Here is a 14,178-nt window from a genome sequence, read left to right as displayed (position 1 = left end):
GCCCTGGGCTAATAAGCTCCTGATTAAGACTTGATCCACACACAGAGAGACAGCTCCCATCAGCTCCTGTCCATCCAGGACGACAAAGTGATTGAGATTAATGGGAGCCTTGATCAATTGTAAGGCAGCGGGTGGACTGTGAAGCGTAGGGAAGATCCAAGGTCATATTTAAGAGACACTCGTCGCCACACAGTACGTTATCAGGAAACCAATGCAAAGAACTCAGGCTTCTGGTTTGACTGTGGGAACCATGATAGCAGTTAAAGTAATGGAAGATATTACAGGCATGAAAAGGGAAATATTAAAGGAAAATAAGGGAGAACAAAATAAAGGTTAAGGAATGTTCTTCTTAAAGGACTTTAGTATAGTTTATGAAGGCTACCTAATAGTGTTCGTATGTATTCATCAGTGTCGACTTAATAAGAAAGACTTATTTATCTCACCACTCTTACCGCTCTTTTCCCAGTGATCTATAGTTAGTCCGTCTTTCAAAATGTTACTTATCATAATATATTTGGTCCAACAGAAGTGTGAATGACTTTCCTTCCTCGTAAAATAGTTGCAAAGGGCAAGTTTTTTTAGAAATTGAATAACAATAATCAGGTTTACTTGCTTGCATCTCTACCTACCTCTTTTGTGCTTTTGCTAGTTTTGTTAGCACCACACAAACACAACTGGGACCCGTTCATAAGGAGTAGCTATAATCCACAGGGTACCTTGACTTTTTCCCCAAGTAGACCAAATTGGCAAGTTTTCTCTTATGACATTATAAAACCTGCAGAAGTCTATATTTGAAAAAGGAAAATGAGGTATGAGGAAAATCAGAAGTTGCCCAGTAGCCTCTAAACGGCATAGTTGTTTCAGACAGTTCCCCGTTGGGTTAGAGAGTTTGCTGGTGCATTAAAAAACTTGCTTGTATTCTCTTCAGCAGCAGTGATATGGCCCTGCTGTGCTGGCAGGTCTATTTCATAATAAGGACGCTGTGGTGCATGTTATTTCACAGAAAATGCCATTTTGAGCAACGGCGCCCTGGGAACTTCAACCCCCGCCCTTGTAAAGTCCTGCGAGCCGAGCCAATCTCCAACAAACCAGAAGTGACAGACTGTGGAGCAGCCTAATATTCTGGCATTGGGACCCCCTCACCTCCACTCAACATATCCAGCACACAGCAAATGGAGGAGAACATGAAGCAAAGACCTCCGATAAAGAGGCTCAAAGTGCAGCCATGATTAGGCAGAGCGGGGATATCAGGAAGCCAGATTACTCCGGAAATGAGTTGGGGAATGTCGCAAATGAGGATATCAACAAGAGGGCACTCAGATGCCCATTTAGTTTTCTAGAGCTGCTCCTGAGCGCACTTTACCATTCAGCTGGGCTGTTTAAGAATTGAGAAGTAGTCGAGATAAACCCGTGACATTTTCAGCGTGGCATTCAGTTTGAAGGCAAATAGAAAAAGAAAAAAAAAGCTTTTCATCTTTCGCACCAACGTGAGAAAGAAGGCGATACAAGCACATTGTTGTAAAGGTCAGAGCTACTTACAAGCATAGATAACAGAGTTAATTATGCCAAGCCAGGTCCTCAGGAAAATCGTCCAGATGCCTGATGAGAGCGGCGCTGTGAAGGTCCAAATCCCCTGGTAACTGTTGCTTATCGCCAAGGAGGGACAAGACACTGCGGTGGCTCATAATGAGGCCGGCGTACATGTCAATCACATGCAGAGTCAAAGCCTGTGACGCACAGAATCTGCAAATCTAATGAACCGTCGGTCTTAAAATAACCCAGCTTCCCATTTCTGAGAATGTCGCTAGAGGTAAATATTAACAATGAGCGATATGTCATCAGTGAATGAATAGAAGGTAAATGTTACATATTTCTGTCAGAGATAGAAGGTTGAATCCATTACCAAACAACCCCATCGACTACAGGTCTTTATTTGGTCTTGGGCTCTTTTAAAAGCTTTGGTCCTCTTAGTTCAAATTACTATAAATATTAATGGTATTTTAGTATAATCTGTTTCCAACTTTATGCCAACTGTTTCCCATCTTCTTTCATCATGGCACTGTCTCCAAGCACAAAGCTGGGTCGATGAATACATGGATTTTCCCAGGTTAGAGTGGAATAGTTTTACTGGCACTGAGCCCCAACATCCACCCTGTCCAACACTTTTGGGATAGATTGCAACGCCAACTGTAAGCCAGGCCTCATCGCCTTATCAGTCACAACATGACAAATGCTCTTCTGGATGAATGGGGGCAAATCCCCAGCAGCCAAGTGTCAAAATCTCGTGGAAAGTCTCCCCAGAAGAATGGGGGAGGTTATTGCCGGAAATTCAGGTCATTTGTTTTGATGTTCAATAATCCCATATGGGTGTAAGGTTCAGGTGCAATGTACTTCATGTCAAAAAGTGGAGTTATAGTAGAAATATTTTGCATGTACTGTATTAAAAAACAAAAGATGTTGGGCCAGATTAGCTTTTATTAAGGACCATAACAAAAAGGCCTAAAAACCCCTAAAGTAAATAAATAATGTTGATGATGTAATTGCAAAAACTACTATTTCTCCTTAAATCTCTTTCAGGATGTCCCCAGTTTCCCTCTCTTCATGTGCATCCTTTAAGCTTGTATGAGGCATCCGCCCAGTCCTTTACAGGGACCTTTGGCTTACTGGACCTTATCTGGGATTGCGTGCAAATGAATATTTCCAACCAAAGCTCCATCAGATGAGGGAGTCAGATGAGCTACAACAAGGAAGGAGATGCAGAAGGAGTGTGTGCATGCGTGTGTAAGATAGAGGGAGAGAGTATGTGCCTGCCTCTGTTGATTAGTAGGAATGGAGTCTGTAGTGTCACACTAACTCTGCGTTACACGGCCCTCTAGGCTTAAGGGTAGAGGCCTGGGACGAGACTATTACCTATGCAAACTGACGCCGACCAGAGAAATACGCCGACTGCCTGTTTCCGCTTGGAAAGAGGAGGGAAAAAGTATGTTATCAGGATAAATGTGAAAAAGGAGTGTAATACATGTATGCAAGAACAGGTACACACACACACAGGCAGTGGAGTGTGTGACTCACTCTTGCAGTAATGGGTGTATCATTGGAGGAGAGTGGCATATCCATGGATGTGTGTGGAATCATGCCCAGGGCCAGAGCCTATCATCACCATCATTACCATTACCTATGAAGCAGCCTCACTCGCAGCAGCAGGAAGGCAAATCACTGCTCCCCTCAGGGATGCAAATTATCCACACGCTGCTCAGCAGCTGGGCCAGATGAAGATCCATCTGAGAGAAAGCCCTGTTCACCAATAAACCTCGGCTTACACGGTTCCCTGAGTTTTCTAATCTCCGCAGCACAGAAATATCCTTCCTATAACATTTTTGTGTCTCCAATAAAGTCCTTTAATATAACTTTTTAAAAGAAGTGGAAGTGTTTTATATGCCTGTCATCTACTTTATGAGCAATATGTACGATTTAAGAGGGAAATACTTTAAATTACTCCCACAAATGTTTTCTTTTTTTCATGTATATACTTTTTCTTGTTTTTGCTTGGGGGGGGGACAAGCAGTGCCTTGATGGAAGCTACAGTGCTGAAAGGTGGATGCAAAGGGGATGACACGCGGAAAATGGTCACATGTCGGATTTGAACCTGTGTCTTTCACATGGGTGGATGGCTTTTAAAATAGATTGGATCAATTCTGCTCAACAAAGAACAATCTTATACTTATAAAGCTGATTTGCCATTTTAGAGTATTGTGGTATGAGTTTGTTCTTTTAAGGTTAGTATTTGTGGAGCATGGAGGATACAAATGCTGTTCCAGAAAAAAATCCACTAATAATACCAAATAAATAGATACAAAAGTTTGTGCAGTATAATTTAAACTTCTTTCCAATGAAAATTATTTGTTCCAATCTTGATACAGAGCAGATAAAGCAGGTGGCTGCACTTGAAAACCTGATTTCAACAAATACTTGAAGTCAGTTGATTTCCCGGTTCAAGTTACTCCTAATGCATTTTGAGATTGTGTCATGTGTTTGAGGAACATAAAACTTTGGCTAATAATGTGGCAGTGAAAGTGGAGACAACACTGTAAAGGAATATAACTGTGATAGGGGACAGTCTTGAGTGGATTTACTTTGGCTGTTATGGTTGAATGGGGAACAATTGGTTACATGCTCCCTCAGCTTTTCAGCTCTACGTGTTTTGTTTTAATCGACTTCTTCTTTGAACACTAATCCCAGCAATCCCCCGACAGATCTGCGGATACTCAACATGATACGTAACATGTTGCAGCCTCTTGCCGCTTGCTCCCAACACAATGAACCCAAAAAAGAACAGCTTTTGCATGTCTAAAACCAGACACATTTCAGGTCACTTACCTTTCTTTGAATTCGAGGAAGATCTTCCCCAGTCCGCTTCCTCCGCTCAACATGTTCAGGTCTATGGCTCGTAGGAGGGCGGAGTGGACTTTGATTACATCCTGAGTGAGCAACAGACATAATATTAGAATCTACCCATTCTAAGGGTGAAAAAACTGCATTAATATAGTTTTTTAAAGTCTTTGTAACCCCTAAAAGCACATGTAAAAGTAACAATCGTTGGCAATGCCATCAGCTAAAATTTGAGGTTAAGTCCACCAAGACAATAATTCTACGTATAGATATATACACACTGTAGATGGCCTAGGATGTACAGAACATTTGACTTTTTAGTCAATTTATTGAACATGTCAGAAACAAAACATACAACAATAATAATAATATTTATATATATATATATATATATATATATATATGTGTTTTTACTTATAATAATAATTATAACAAAGTACAAAAAAAAAGTAATTCTCAAATAGTCTCTGTCATGTTCAACAGGCGCAAGAAGCTTAAAAAAAACTTTTAAAAACATTAGGTATGCATTCATGTATTCATCCTTAAAGGTTCAGCAGGCTGCAGCACGTTCCTTACATATTGCCTTGGTATGCCCTATGATTCAAATGATTGCAGTCGTCCTAGTCCAATGCAGTCTAATTATCTTCGCCATACGTAAGCCTGTGGGGAGACAATGTGGTTGGTCGTGCGTGTGTGTGTGTGTGTGTGTGTGTGTCTGTCTGTCTGCAGCTAATCTCACAAACCACTGGACACATCAGCCTAATATTTTTTGGGATGACTGTATGCTCTTGTGATTTACAATTTTGGAAAAACCTATTTTATGGACTCTTTAATACAGATTGTACTGCTTACTCCTACTCCTCTCAGCCAGGCAGTGGTCTAAAACAAACCTTAGCGAGTCTGTTCCAGGCTACAGTTTGACTTGTGTTGTGTTTGACAGTTTTCGTTCTCGTTTTGAACATCTGCAGATTAATTCCTTTCCTGATTCATTTTGATACAGTAGAGTAACTCAAGTTAAGAGATGGATACATTTGTGTTTTTGTAATATTTGCTGCTATTTTGTTTCTAATGCTACGATAGTCAACTCATCTTTGTTAGGGTGAAGAACTGCACTCTACTAAAGTTCCTTTTGCAGTTACAATGTATGTGTTGGCAAGTGTCGAAACTAAATTAAGAATGTTCTTTTTAAACTGCTGTTGGTTCATCAATTGTTATCCGCTAATCACAGGTAGTTGAAAGATACTGCTGGCTTTATTTAACAATGATAACATTTGTGATTAGTTTTTCCGATTGTTTAACAATTCAAGCATCTGGTTAAATTCTGTTAAAGTTCCTTTACGAATTTAAGATAATTCACAATACTAAACGTTTTTTTGTGTAGTAAGTTGATTATTGACCAGGTTGTACAGCAATAACCAATGAGCCACTGACAAGCGTTTCAAAACAAATGAGAAAAGAGTGAATATTTAGTTTCCCCGACTGCGGTGGCAACATTAAACTGTGACATCAGAGCATGCATTTTGCAAACTGTTATCCCTTAATATACATATATACATCACATCCTGCCATTCATTCAGCCATCTGTACACATATTGAATTATTCACTTAATTTGAGACACATCCAGGCGTGTTGTATAGACACCACTTTGTTCTGCTTCGGCGGTTTCTTACCTCAAGATTGACAAAGATAGCCTCCATTTCCTGTGGGGTGAACACTTGCTTCAACGGGATCATGTAGTTCTAAAGAGAAATAAAAAAGAAACGTTAAGTGAAAAGAACAAATATAAGTGAAGCCACTCTTTCAAAAACGTCTGTTTCAGTTTTTCATGTTAAAAATCGTATTGATAAAATGTCATAAACTTCTGGCAAAGCTTTTAGCAGACATGTAAAGATTGTTTTGAAGGCCAGCACAACCTTAAAGTTAACTGCAGCAACATCAAAATCAACACCAAGCTACACTGTAAAAAATGCAGCCACCATAATGTTGTTCACAGGATGCAGTCTTTAATATCAGGATAAAGTTCTTCCCCCTGCTGCAGGAATGCTTCAACAAGAGGAACCTGCCTATTATTTCTCCAAAGTTGTTTCATGGTTGTCACTTTCCATCATCATAACAATAACAAATAGATCAACTAAGAAGCAATGAAGGAATGAGCCTTTATTAACCCCAACCCAATTAAGCTTGACGAGTCCTCAGATCACGAGAGGGTTATTTATTCTCATTTAGTCTCGCGTTGGTCCGAGGCGGGATACACAGGATGCACATTTAGTTTAATGAAATTAGTGGAGCGCATGATTTGTGGCGCTACCATCAAATCGCGGATGCAATCTGTCAACGCGGAAAGTGATGTGTTAGCAGCACCGACGCCAACAAAGGAACATTAGCACAGAGAGATGTTGTAAGTGGGAGAGTTTATGACTGCTAAAGCACACGGAGCTCGCTGTTTTACAGGGATGGAAATTTAATTCGTCGTCTTTTCTCTGTACTTTACAAATAGAACTGTAGGGTTAGCTTTATTCTTCATTTTTTACATGAAGTGTAACTACAATATAATTGTTATTTATTGTCACACAGGACCAAACAAAGAGAATGTGATGAGTAGGTAAACAACATACTAGCGAGGCAAATATGTTTATGACTTTTTGAGAAGTATGCAAGATTAGCATCTCATTAAAATGTTAGGAGTTGTATATGAATATGTAATGTGCAGGGCTGGAATGTATTATGATACAATTATCTGCTAAAAACTGTATTCAGTACCCAAATGCAAGTATCATTAAATTAACGGAGCGCTATTTGAATACTTAGTGATATTCAAGTCGATACCAAATATGTAAACAAAGTCAAGAGAAAATAATAACGCAAACATCTCACCTGTTATTTTGCACATAAATCAGTGAAAGAGGAACAACATCAGAGCATTCTGCAGGTTCTGCCATCCAGCTGTGAAAATGCTTTCATCATCCACCCACTCGAATCATTTGGCACATTAGTGTTGCTAGATTTAGAACCTAGAGAAGCAGCAGCAGCAGCAGCAGTACCCATACACAGTCAATTAAATCAACCTACATACACATTTTGTGGTATGATCCATATTTGCTGCGCTTCATTTCCTACCTACTGTTGCTTCACGCTGCCTCTCAGCCAGAAGAATAAATTGGATGGACTGGAAAGTGTGCAGACTATGGTGCTTTGCGATTACTTGCATTGTATTGTGAGATTTTTTTCTGCATTATATACAAAAAAATGCCCACATTTCCAACCAGTTAAAACGTTTACAGGTACTTTTTCAAGACTTGTGTGGGGAAGCATATTAACCAGAAAACTTAATTTGTTTAAGGGAGATTGGGTTTTGTGACAGTTTAATCTCAGCTATTTTAGATTAAATTAAAAACATGTATACAAACATAAGAAGGTAAAGTAAAAAAGTGTCCAAAGAATAATCCAACAAAAATTAAATATTAATGTTTTTATATAAATATCAGGAATTATAGTAAAAATGTGTACATTCTACAATATATAACAAAGATATGTAAAAATGTGCATATTACAGTGTGTGAATCAGATTGTATAATTGTTCAGTTAGAAATGTATTTAAAAATTGTAATCATTTTTTTCTGTAACTGTAAAGTAATACAGTTACCTTTTTTTGTATCCTGATTACAAAAAACGTAATTCCATGTATCCCATTACACCCCAACCTGGTCAAGTGTGAGTAGTGGATTTATTTTTTTGAACTTTCCCAATACTGGTTGCAAGTACATGTGTTTGTATCTGTGCATGTGTGTGTTTTGTATATGTCCTTGGTCCAGTGATGTGCAGGTCTATACTTAAAGCCCCAGGGATCAGTGTCTCCTGTTGGGGGCCGAGCCAATAATAACCCTATCGATCAGCTCCTGTGACATTTCTGCTCCCCAATGAATCCGCCAATAGCTGACATTTCCATGCTGTGACCCGGCCCGAGACACCAACAAAGAAGAAGTGACAAAAAGGAAACTCTGATGCAACCTTGCATGTGCCAGAACACAAATGAACATGTATGAAAACACTCGGATGTATGTGCACATATCGACATTCATTTTGTGAGACTCACCTTCTCAACGTCCTCTAAAGTCTTGTAGTACTTTGCTTCAGTCTCCTGGATCTCTACTAAGCAGCAATTTCTTTTGTCTTCTTCTGTCATTCCCATCTTCTATCGGAGACAATTAAGCATAATGTATCAGGACAATTACACTGCATGCTTTTGGATAATGAATTATCTCTAATAATGAACACCACTGTATCTGCTTTTCTAAGTCCTACATTTGTACAACTTTAATGATAGTCTTTCTTGTTTTTTTATGATTTTTGCAAAATGGAGATCAAGCTAGCCAGTTTCTGATTGAGTATCTGTCTAAATGTGTGACATGTTTTTCATAAAAGGACCATCATTCTTTCATCTTATGTTTTCAGTCTCACAAAAGCTTCACATTGTGAAAACTGTGCTGTTGCAATATTTTCATCTGCTTTACCAGTCGGCCATTGGTTCCAATTTCTTCCCAAACATTATTGAGTCTATTAGCACTCTCTTGAAAATGGCTTGAGTTGTGTAATCCATCAAAGGCTATTATCTGTACGAGATAGTGCAGTGCAGACTTTTTTCCAATCAATTCACCATGAAGTCATAATGTAACATTGACAAAAATGAATGCAGACCTAATGTTGAAAGTGATGGATTACCAGACCCGAGCTGGTTTTAAGAGTCTGTTCTGCTTTATTTCACCAGGATAATCTATTAATCAATAACGCTTTCCAGGGAGGCATTGGCATACAATTGATAATATTTGCTAAATTGTATTCGTACTGTCTAGAAATGAATGGGAAACATAGGGAAAATCCATTCAAAAATCATCTGTGCATGAACAGATAAGTCCAAATAAAGTGCTGTCGTTTGACTGAGCTTTACAAACAAAAGAAAACAGTAAGAAAGAAAGTGTGTTAAAATGAAGACGATATGATTTCCAAATCAACTTGAGCCTTGTAAAAATCGTACCCACAGTGACTGATATATGTCTGGCTATAGAGTAAAGTGAATTGGTGAAGACTTTGGAGGGAAAGAGAAGTGTGTTAGCATTTGTTGTCACTGAATGCGTGGGCTATACATAAGTTATATTTATGATTATGTAGATGAAGATGTGTACATATACATAAACATGTGTTTCTTTGAAAGGAAAATATACTGGAATGCATATCCAAAACGTATATATTTCAGCTCCATTTCTATGCAGATTTCAAAATGTTGTGCGAGTGAAATGAGCAACCCAACTGTGGAATAACAAGCTAGGCCATCTGGAACACATTTGACAGATAATCAGTGCAGATAATATACAAATCTGTGGCTAACACTGTAGCGATGTAAGCCTTATTCCACTTTGTTATCAACCATTCCAAATCAGGGCTGAAAGCCAGCAGAAATATGTTTATTTCTCTGGTGCTCTGAGGTTGGATTTCATCAGCTGGTGGTCCTCGGTGACGTCATTTAACACTGCCGTCACAAAGCTGAAGTCACAACTCTCTCCACTGGGCCATGAGTCAGACTTCAAACCAGATGGGATCTTCTTTACCCCGGGACACGGGTCAATTATCTAACTGGCCGCTCATTCTCTTGGGATGCCATGAGTTTGTTTTAAATGAAGTGTTAGAGGGAGGTAACTGACAGGGTGGGGTGAGTCACAAGCACAGCGGCACTCACCTGCATGTATCTGATCTGCAGCATGGGGAAAGGCAAAGCAGCGCAAGTCAGAGGTCACATTCATCACCGGTTGTTTTAAAAGATCTGAGCGCGTCAAGAGATATCACATCATGCAAATGCTATGGTGAGTGGGAGGAAGTGTGTTTCCTTTTCCTAGCACTACTTGTTCATTGAATCATTCCTGGTAATAAGGGTTGTCTACCGGACAGGGTTGGTACCAAATTATTAATTTGCAAGTAAAGATTTGGTCTAAAGTCAAGACTAAGTGGTTAGGTGTCGTTTTTGTACCAAAATGAAATGATCTTTGGTATTATTATTTTTCAACTGGCTCTCAGTATTTTCACTTGAGTCCTTCTGGTGTGCTCCTGCAACTTCCTTGGATGCCATTGGATGGTTCAAACTAATTATGTGTCTACGAGAATGATTGAACAGCAATATTGATAGTTGATTCAGGAAATGAAGGGGAATTAAATGACCTGTGGCACACTTTCTACATAACTAATGTATTCATGTTTGGATATGAGCGAAGGTATTTGCAAGTATGTTCGTGTTAGGTGAGTTATTTCTGATTTTTTTCAGTCAAGTCTAAAGTGACGGATTTGACGTCGAAAATTAAAATCTGACTTGAGTCATTTGACTGAAGGTCACCAGGTAGACCATCATCTAAGGTGACTAAGAAATGCAACCCTTTATTCACACACCTTAGCAAGCATCATATTCTAAATTTGAGGAAAGTAATGATAAAAGGGCAGGGATTGTGAAACTATTCTCACCATGGGTTGTCGTACTTCCACCTTAATGATGTCCTCATAGATGTCGTCCCCATCGTCATCACATGGCACACAGTCGTAGATGTCATCCTCACCCAAGTCATGCTCACTGGGGGAAAAAAACACAAGTTAGATGAACGACTGTATCCTCAAACAACCTTCACTTCAGGATTAAATCCTTTTACACTGCCAAAAAGGCTCATATCTCAACTTTAAACTGCTCTGACAGCTGAGAGGCACGGAGCAGTCACAGCAGCACAAGCTCATTATCTCTCACGAGCCTCACCTATAGAGTGATATTAGATTTTGAGTCGAAGGGACCAGCACTCGATGTTCACAAACCTCCAATGAGTTGCGCCATTGAGTGGCATTTCTCTTAAATGTGTTTATGCTGCTTTGGCACCCAGCTAGCTAACTGACCTTTAATTAGGCGAGCAGCCAGCAGAGCACAGACAGTGGCTGTGGAGAGGAGAGTCTTCTGGGGAAAGTCCCTCATGCTAAGCGAGTGCACACTGCATCTCCCTCTGTCCTGTAAAAGCAATTATTGTTTGGGGAACTGTTCGAGGCAGTGGAGGAGCCTCAGCAGGAATACGCTTTGGCGATGAGCCCACATCGATGTAGTTAATAACCAGGGAGCTTTAGGTTCGCTAAAAAAGGAAATAAATGATTAAGTAGTGTAAATAAATAAATGTTGCAGGAGTTGCCTGCTAAATAATGGAAGACCAGGCTTATAGCTTGGCGACTACTGTCTTGCTAAAATACAATTACATCCACCTCTAATGTACTAAGGTGGAGGCAGTATAATGCTGCCAAATATTCAGTTAGTTAGGCTTTGGGCTATAATATTTTGGCATACAGGCCTGATTACAAATCTGCTGAATTAGCTATTAGCAGTCCCTGTTGCTATATGCAATTGACCCATTGATAAATAGAGAAATATGGCTGAAGCACTTTGATAGGTGAGGAAAGTTAAAAACATGAAGTATTTTAGTCGTCCTTTTTCTTTGACTTATACATTTATTCCATGAAAATAGAAAGATAAATAATTAAAGTGTAAGTCATAATGAATGTGTAAATCTCTGTGAAACAATCAAGTTATGGCTCTGAGAACAAGTGTGCTTTTCGACGCAACTTTTTTAAGTACCCTAATTTCTCTGACATGTATCCTTTTTGTTAACACTGCATTGCGCCTGTCCTCACCTTTTTTTAAGTGAAATAAATGTTTAAATTCTATCTGGACTGCCTCCACATGCTCAGAAAAGGAGGACCAGGGTTCCAGCTTGGCAAGTGTCCGCTTTACTAAAATGTCCTTGAGCATGACACTTAATGCCTTCCTTGCTGTTTTGTGATCCGAGTGGGCGAAAGCCAAAAGGCCATGTCTCTTCTCGGTTGAAAAGAGCCTCATCCAACTACCTGTTTGAGTATTCTTGAGGAAGATCCTTCATCCTTCGGCTAATGGGGGCCGTAACCTGGCTGTCCCGGCCCCGAAACAGACAGGAAATGTAATTCCACTTTAACATCCCCGGAAATGGAATATTTTTGTAGGGATTTTACTTTATTAAATCATGCATATTTAAAAAGTGGCACAGGTTATAGGTCATTGGATTTTCTTTATGGCTTGATATGACCTTCTACATCTGCTATCTTTGCTTAAATATTTCTTCTTGTGTGAATGTTGGATAAAAATCAGAGGAGGCAGAGCTGTACTCAATCATATATTAAGATTTGTCGTCACGCTCGTGCGGGGATTGTTTGAAGTTTTAATTGAGGTGGCTTGGTTCACTCTGGGCGCCGTGCTTCTTCTCTCTTCATTAAGTTGAAGTGGCTCATGTTGAATACGGAGGAGGCGGTGTGGGAGGTCCGTGCCGTCCCATCAGTGTCTTCTCTGAACTCTGAGACTGATGTGATGCACGACGGGAAGTTTTTGAGAAGAAGATTAATTTTGCTCTAATCCCTTCAGAGACTGTATTATACGACGGAGGTGTAGTGCGGTGATTTGAATATGACCTATGGAGAGATCTAAGAGGAGCGGGATCTCCAGTGGGGACATTGAGGAGGAGTAGGGAGGGAGGTCTGAGTGAGGTCTATTTTATAAATAATGTAACTATTACAAGAATGAAACATTTAGGGAATCACCATTGATTGAATCATCTACTGTATATCTATTGACCCTTACTTATCCAGGGGAAATTGTCTATTGATTAAAAATGACATTTAGGCAATTTCTTTTCTCCAGTCAATTATATTTCATATTGACCAACTCTTCTTTGTTTCAGTCAGTCAATTTAAGGTTTTAGTGGTTGTTTTGGGAGGAAATCTTTATATGGACTGGCACATTTCTATAAAGATTTTCCCTTTGTCATTGCCTTTATTTTGATTGGCATTTATCCATATCGCCAAGACTAACTGGTTGATCCCAATTAAGCATTTTACAAGCACTGATTTCAAGTTATTTTTTTACTTATAAATTCCATATTGATTTTTCAAAACAAAAGCCAGAGGAATCCATATTTAAATGACAGTGTGTGTACATCCACTTTCACTGATTGTTTCCTATCAGATTTCTAATTACTGCTGTCACTAATGAACTTCTTAACTTGTTTTCTGTTTTTAGTCTCAATATGCATTGAGTCAAAACACTGTAATTAACCCCATATAAAGATCTAACATTAGTCATTTATATTCCATAATGTACATACTGCACTGGGTTTGGTAGAACCGAAAAAGCTGCTGCTAAGGAAAAATGACGGGTGTTTTGCAAGTGGAGGTTGGCCTTCAGTCTTTGTGAGGACAAATTTGAGCATTAACCTCAGCAGTGATGTGATTTACTTTTTTCTCATTTTTCAATGTGCTGTTTGAAGGACTTGGTTATGGTTAGGTCAATCCTTTTCATGTTCTGTAAAACACATTACTGATTTGTTTGGGAGATTGCCAGTAAATTACTTTTAGGCATAACATTGATGTGGCTTTTGTTTCAGACTGTAGCTGAAATGTAAGGTTACATTAAGATTTATTTAGGAATATGGATGGTTTATAGACATGTATTATTGATGCTTAAGGTTAATGTTTTAGGCTGTCAAGGCTTGCTTAAGTCCTACAAGTGACATGTGTGTATATGTGTGTGTGTATGTTACCCAAGAAAAACAAAGCGGGAGAAATAGAGGGACATAAGTCTTGGCAGTGTAAATCTGTCACACCACACCTCTACTATTTATGTGCCTTTGTCTAGTTTAGTGGACATTAATAAATCATTCAAATGCACTTAATGTGTGACTGTGTGTGAGCTC

The 14,178-nt window shown here is 39.2% G+C and overlaps 1 protein-coding gene across 12 annotated transcripts in view; it reads right to left on the bottom strand.

Annotated features, from left to right (window-relative positions):
* vav2 (vav 2 guanine nucleotide exchange factor) overlaps window positions 1-14,178 on the bottom strand; it is a 200,014-nt gene that overhangs the window by 23,723 nt on the left and 162,113 nt on the right. For 11 of the 12 annotated variants that reach the window (XR_004555512.1, XM_034125851.1, XM_034125856.1 and 8 more), the window contains exons 5-8: window positions 10,895-11,000; window positions 8,484-8,582; window positions 6,061-6,129; window positions 4,378-4,478 (exon numbers count right to left, since the gene is read on the bottom strand). Coding sequence is in view for 11 of the 12 variants with exons in the window: in XM_034125851.1 (XP_033981742.1) it covers window positions 4,378-4,478; window positions 6,061-6,129; window positions 8,484-8,582; window positions 10,895-11,000 (375 nt within the window). In the remaining variant the exon portion in view is untranslated. The remainder of the gene's footprint in view (window positions 1-4,377; window positions 4,479-6,060; window positions 6,130-8,483; window positions 8,583-10,894; window positions 11,001-14,178) is intronic. The other variant, XM_034125853.1, reaches the window with a different exon arrangement.

The sequence above is a fragment of the Trematomus bernacchii genome, unplaced genomic scaffold (genome assembly GCF_902827165.1).
Source record: "Trematomus bernacchii unplaced genomic scaffold, fTreBer1.1, whole genome shotgun sequence".
NCBI classification, from domain to species: domain Eukaryota; kingdom Metazoa; phylum Chordata; class Actinopteri; order Perciformes; family Nototheniidae; genus Trematomus; species Trematomus bernacchii.
Note: the sequence above shows the minus strand (reverse complement) of the source record. Positions and strands in the feature narration are given on the sequence as shown.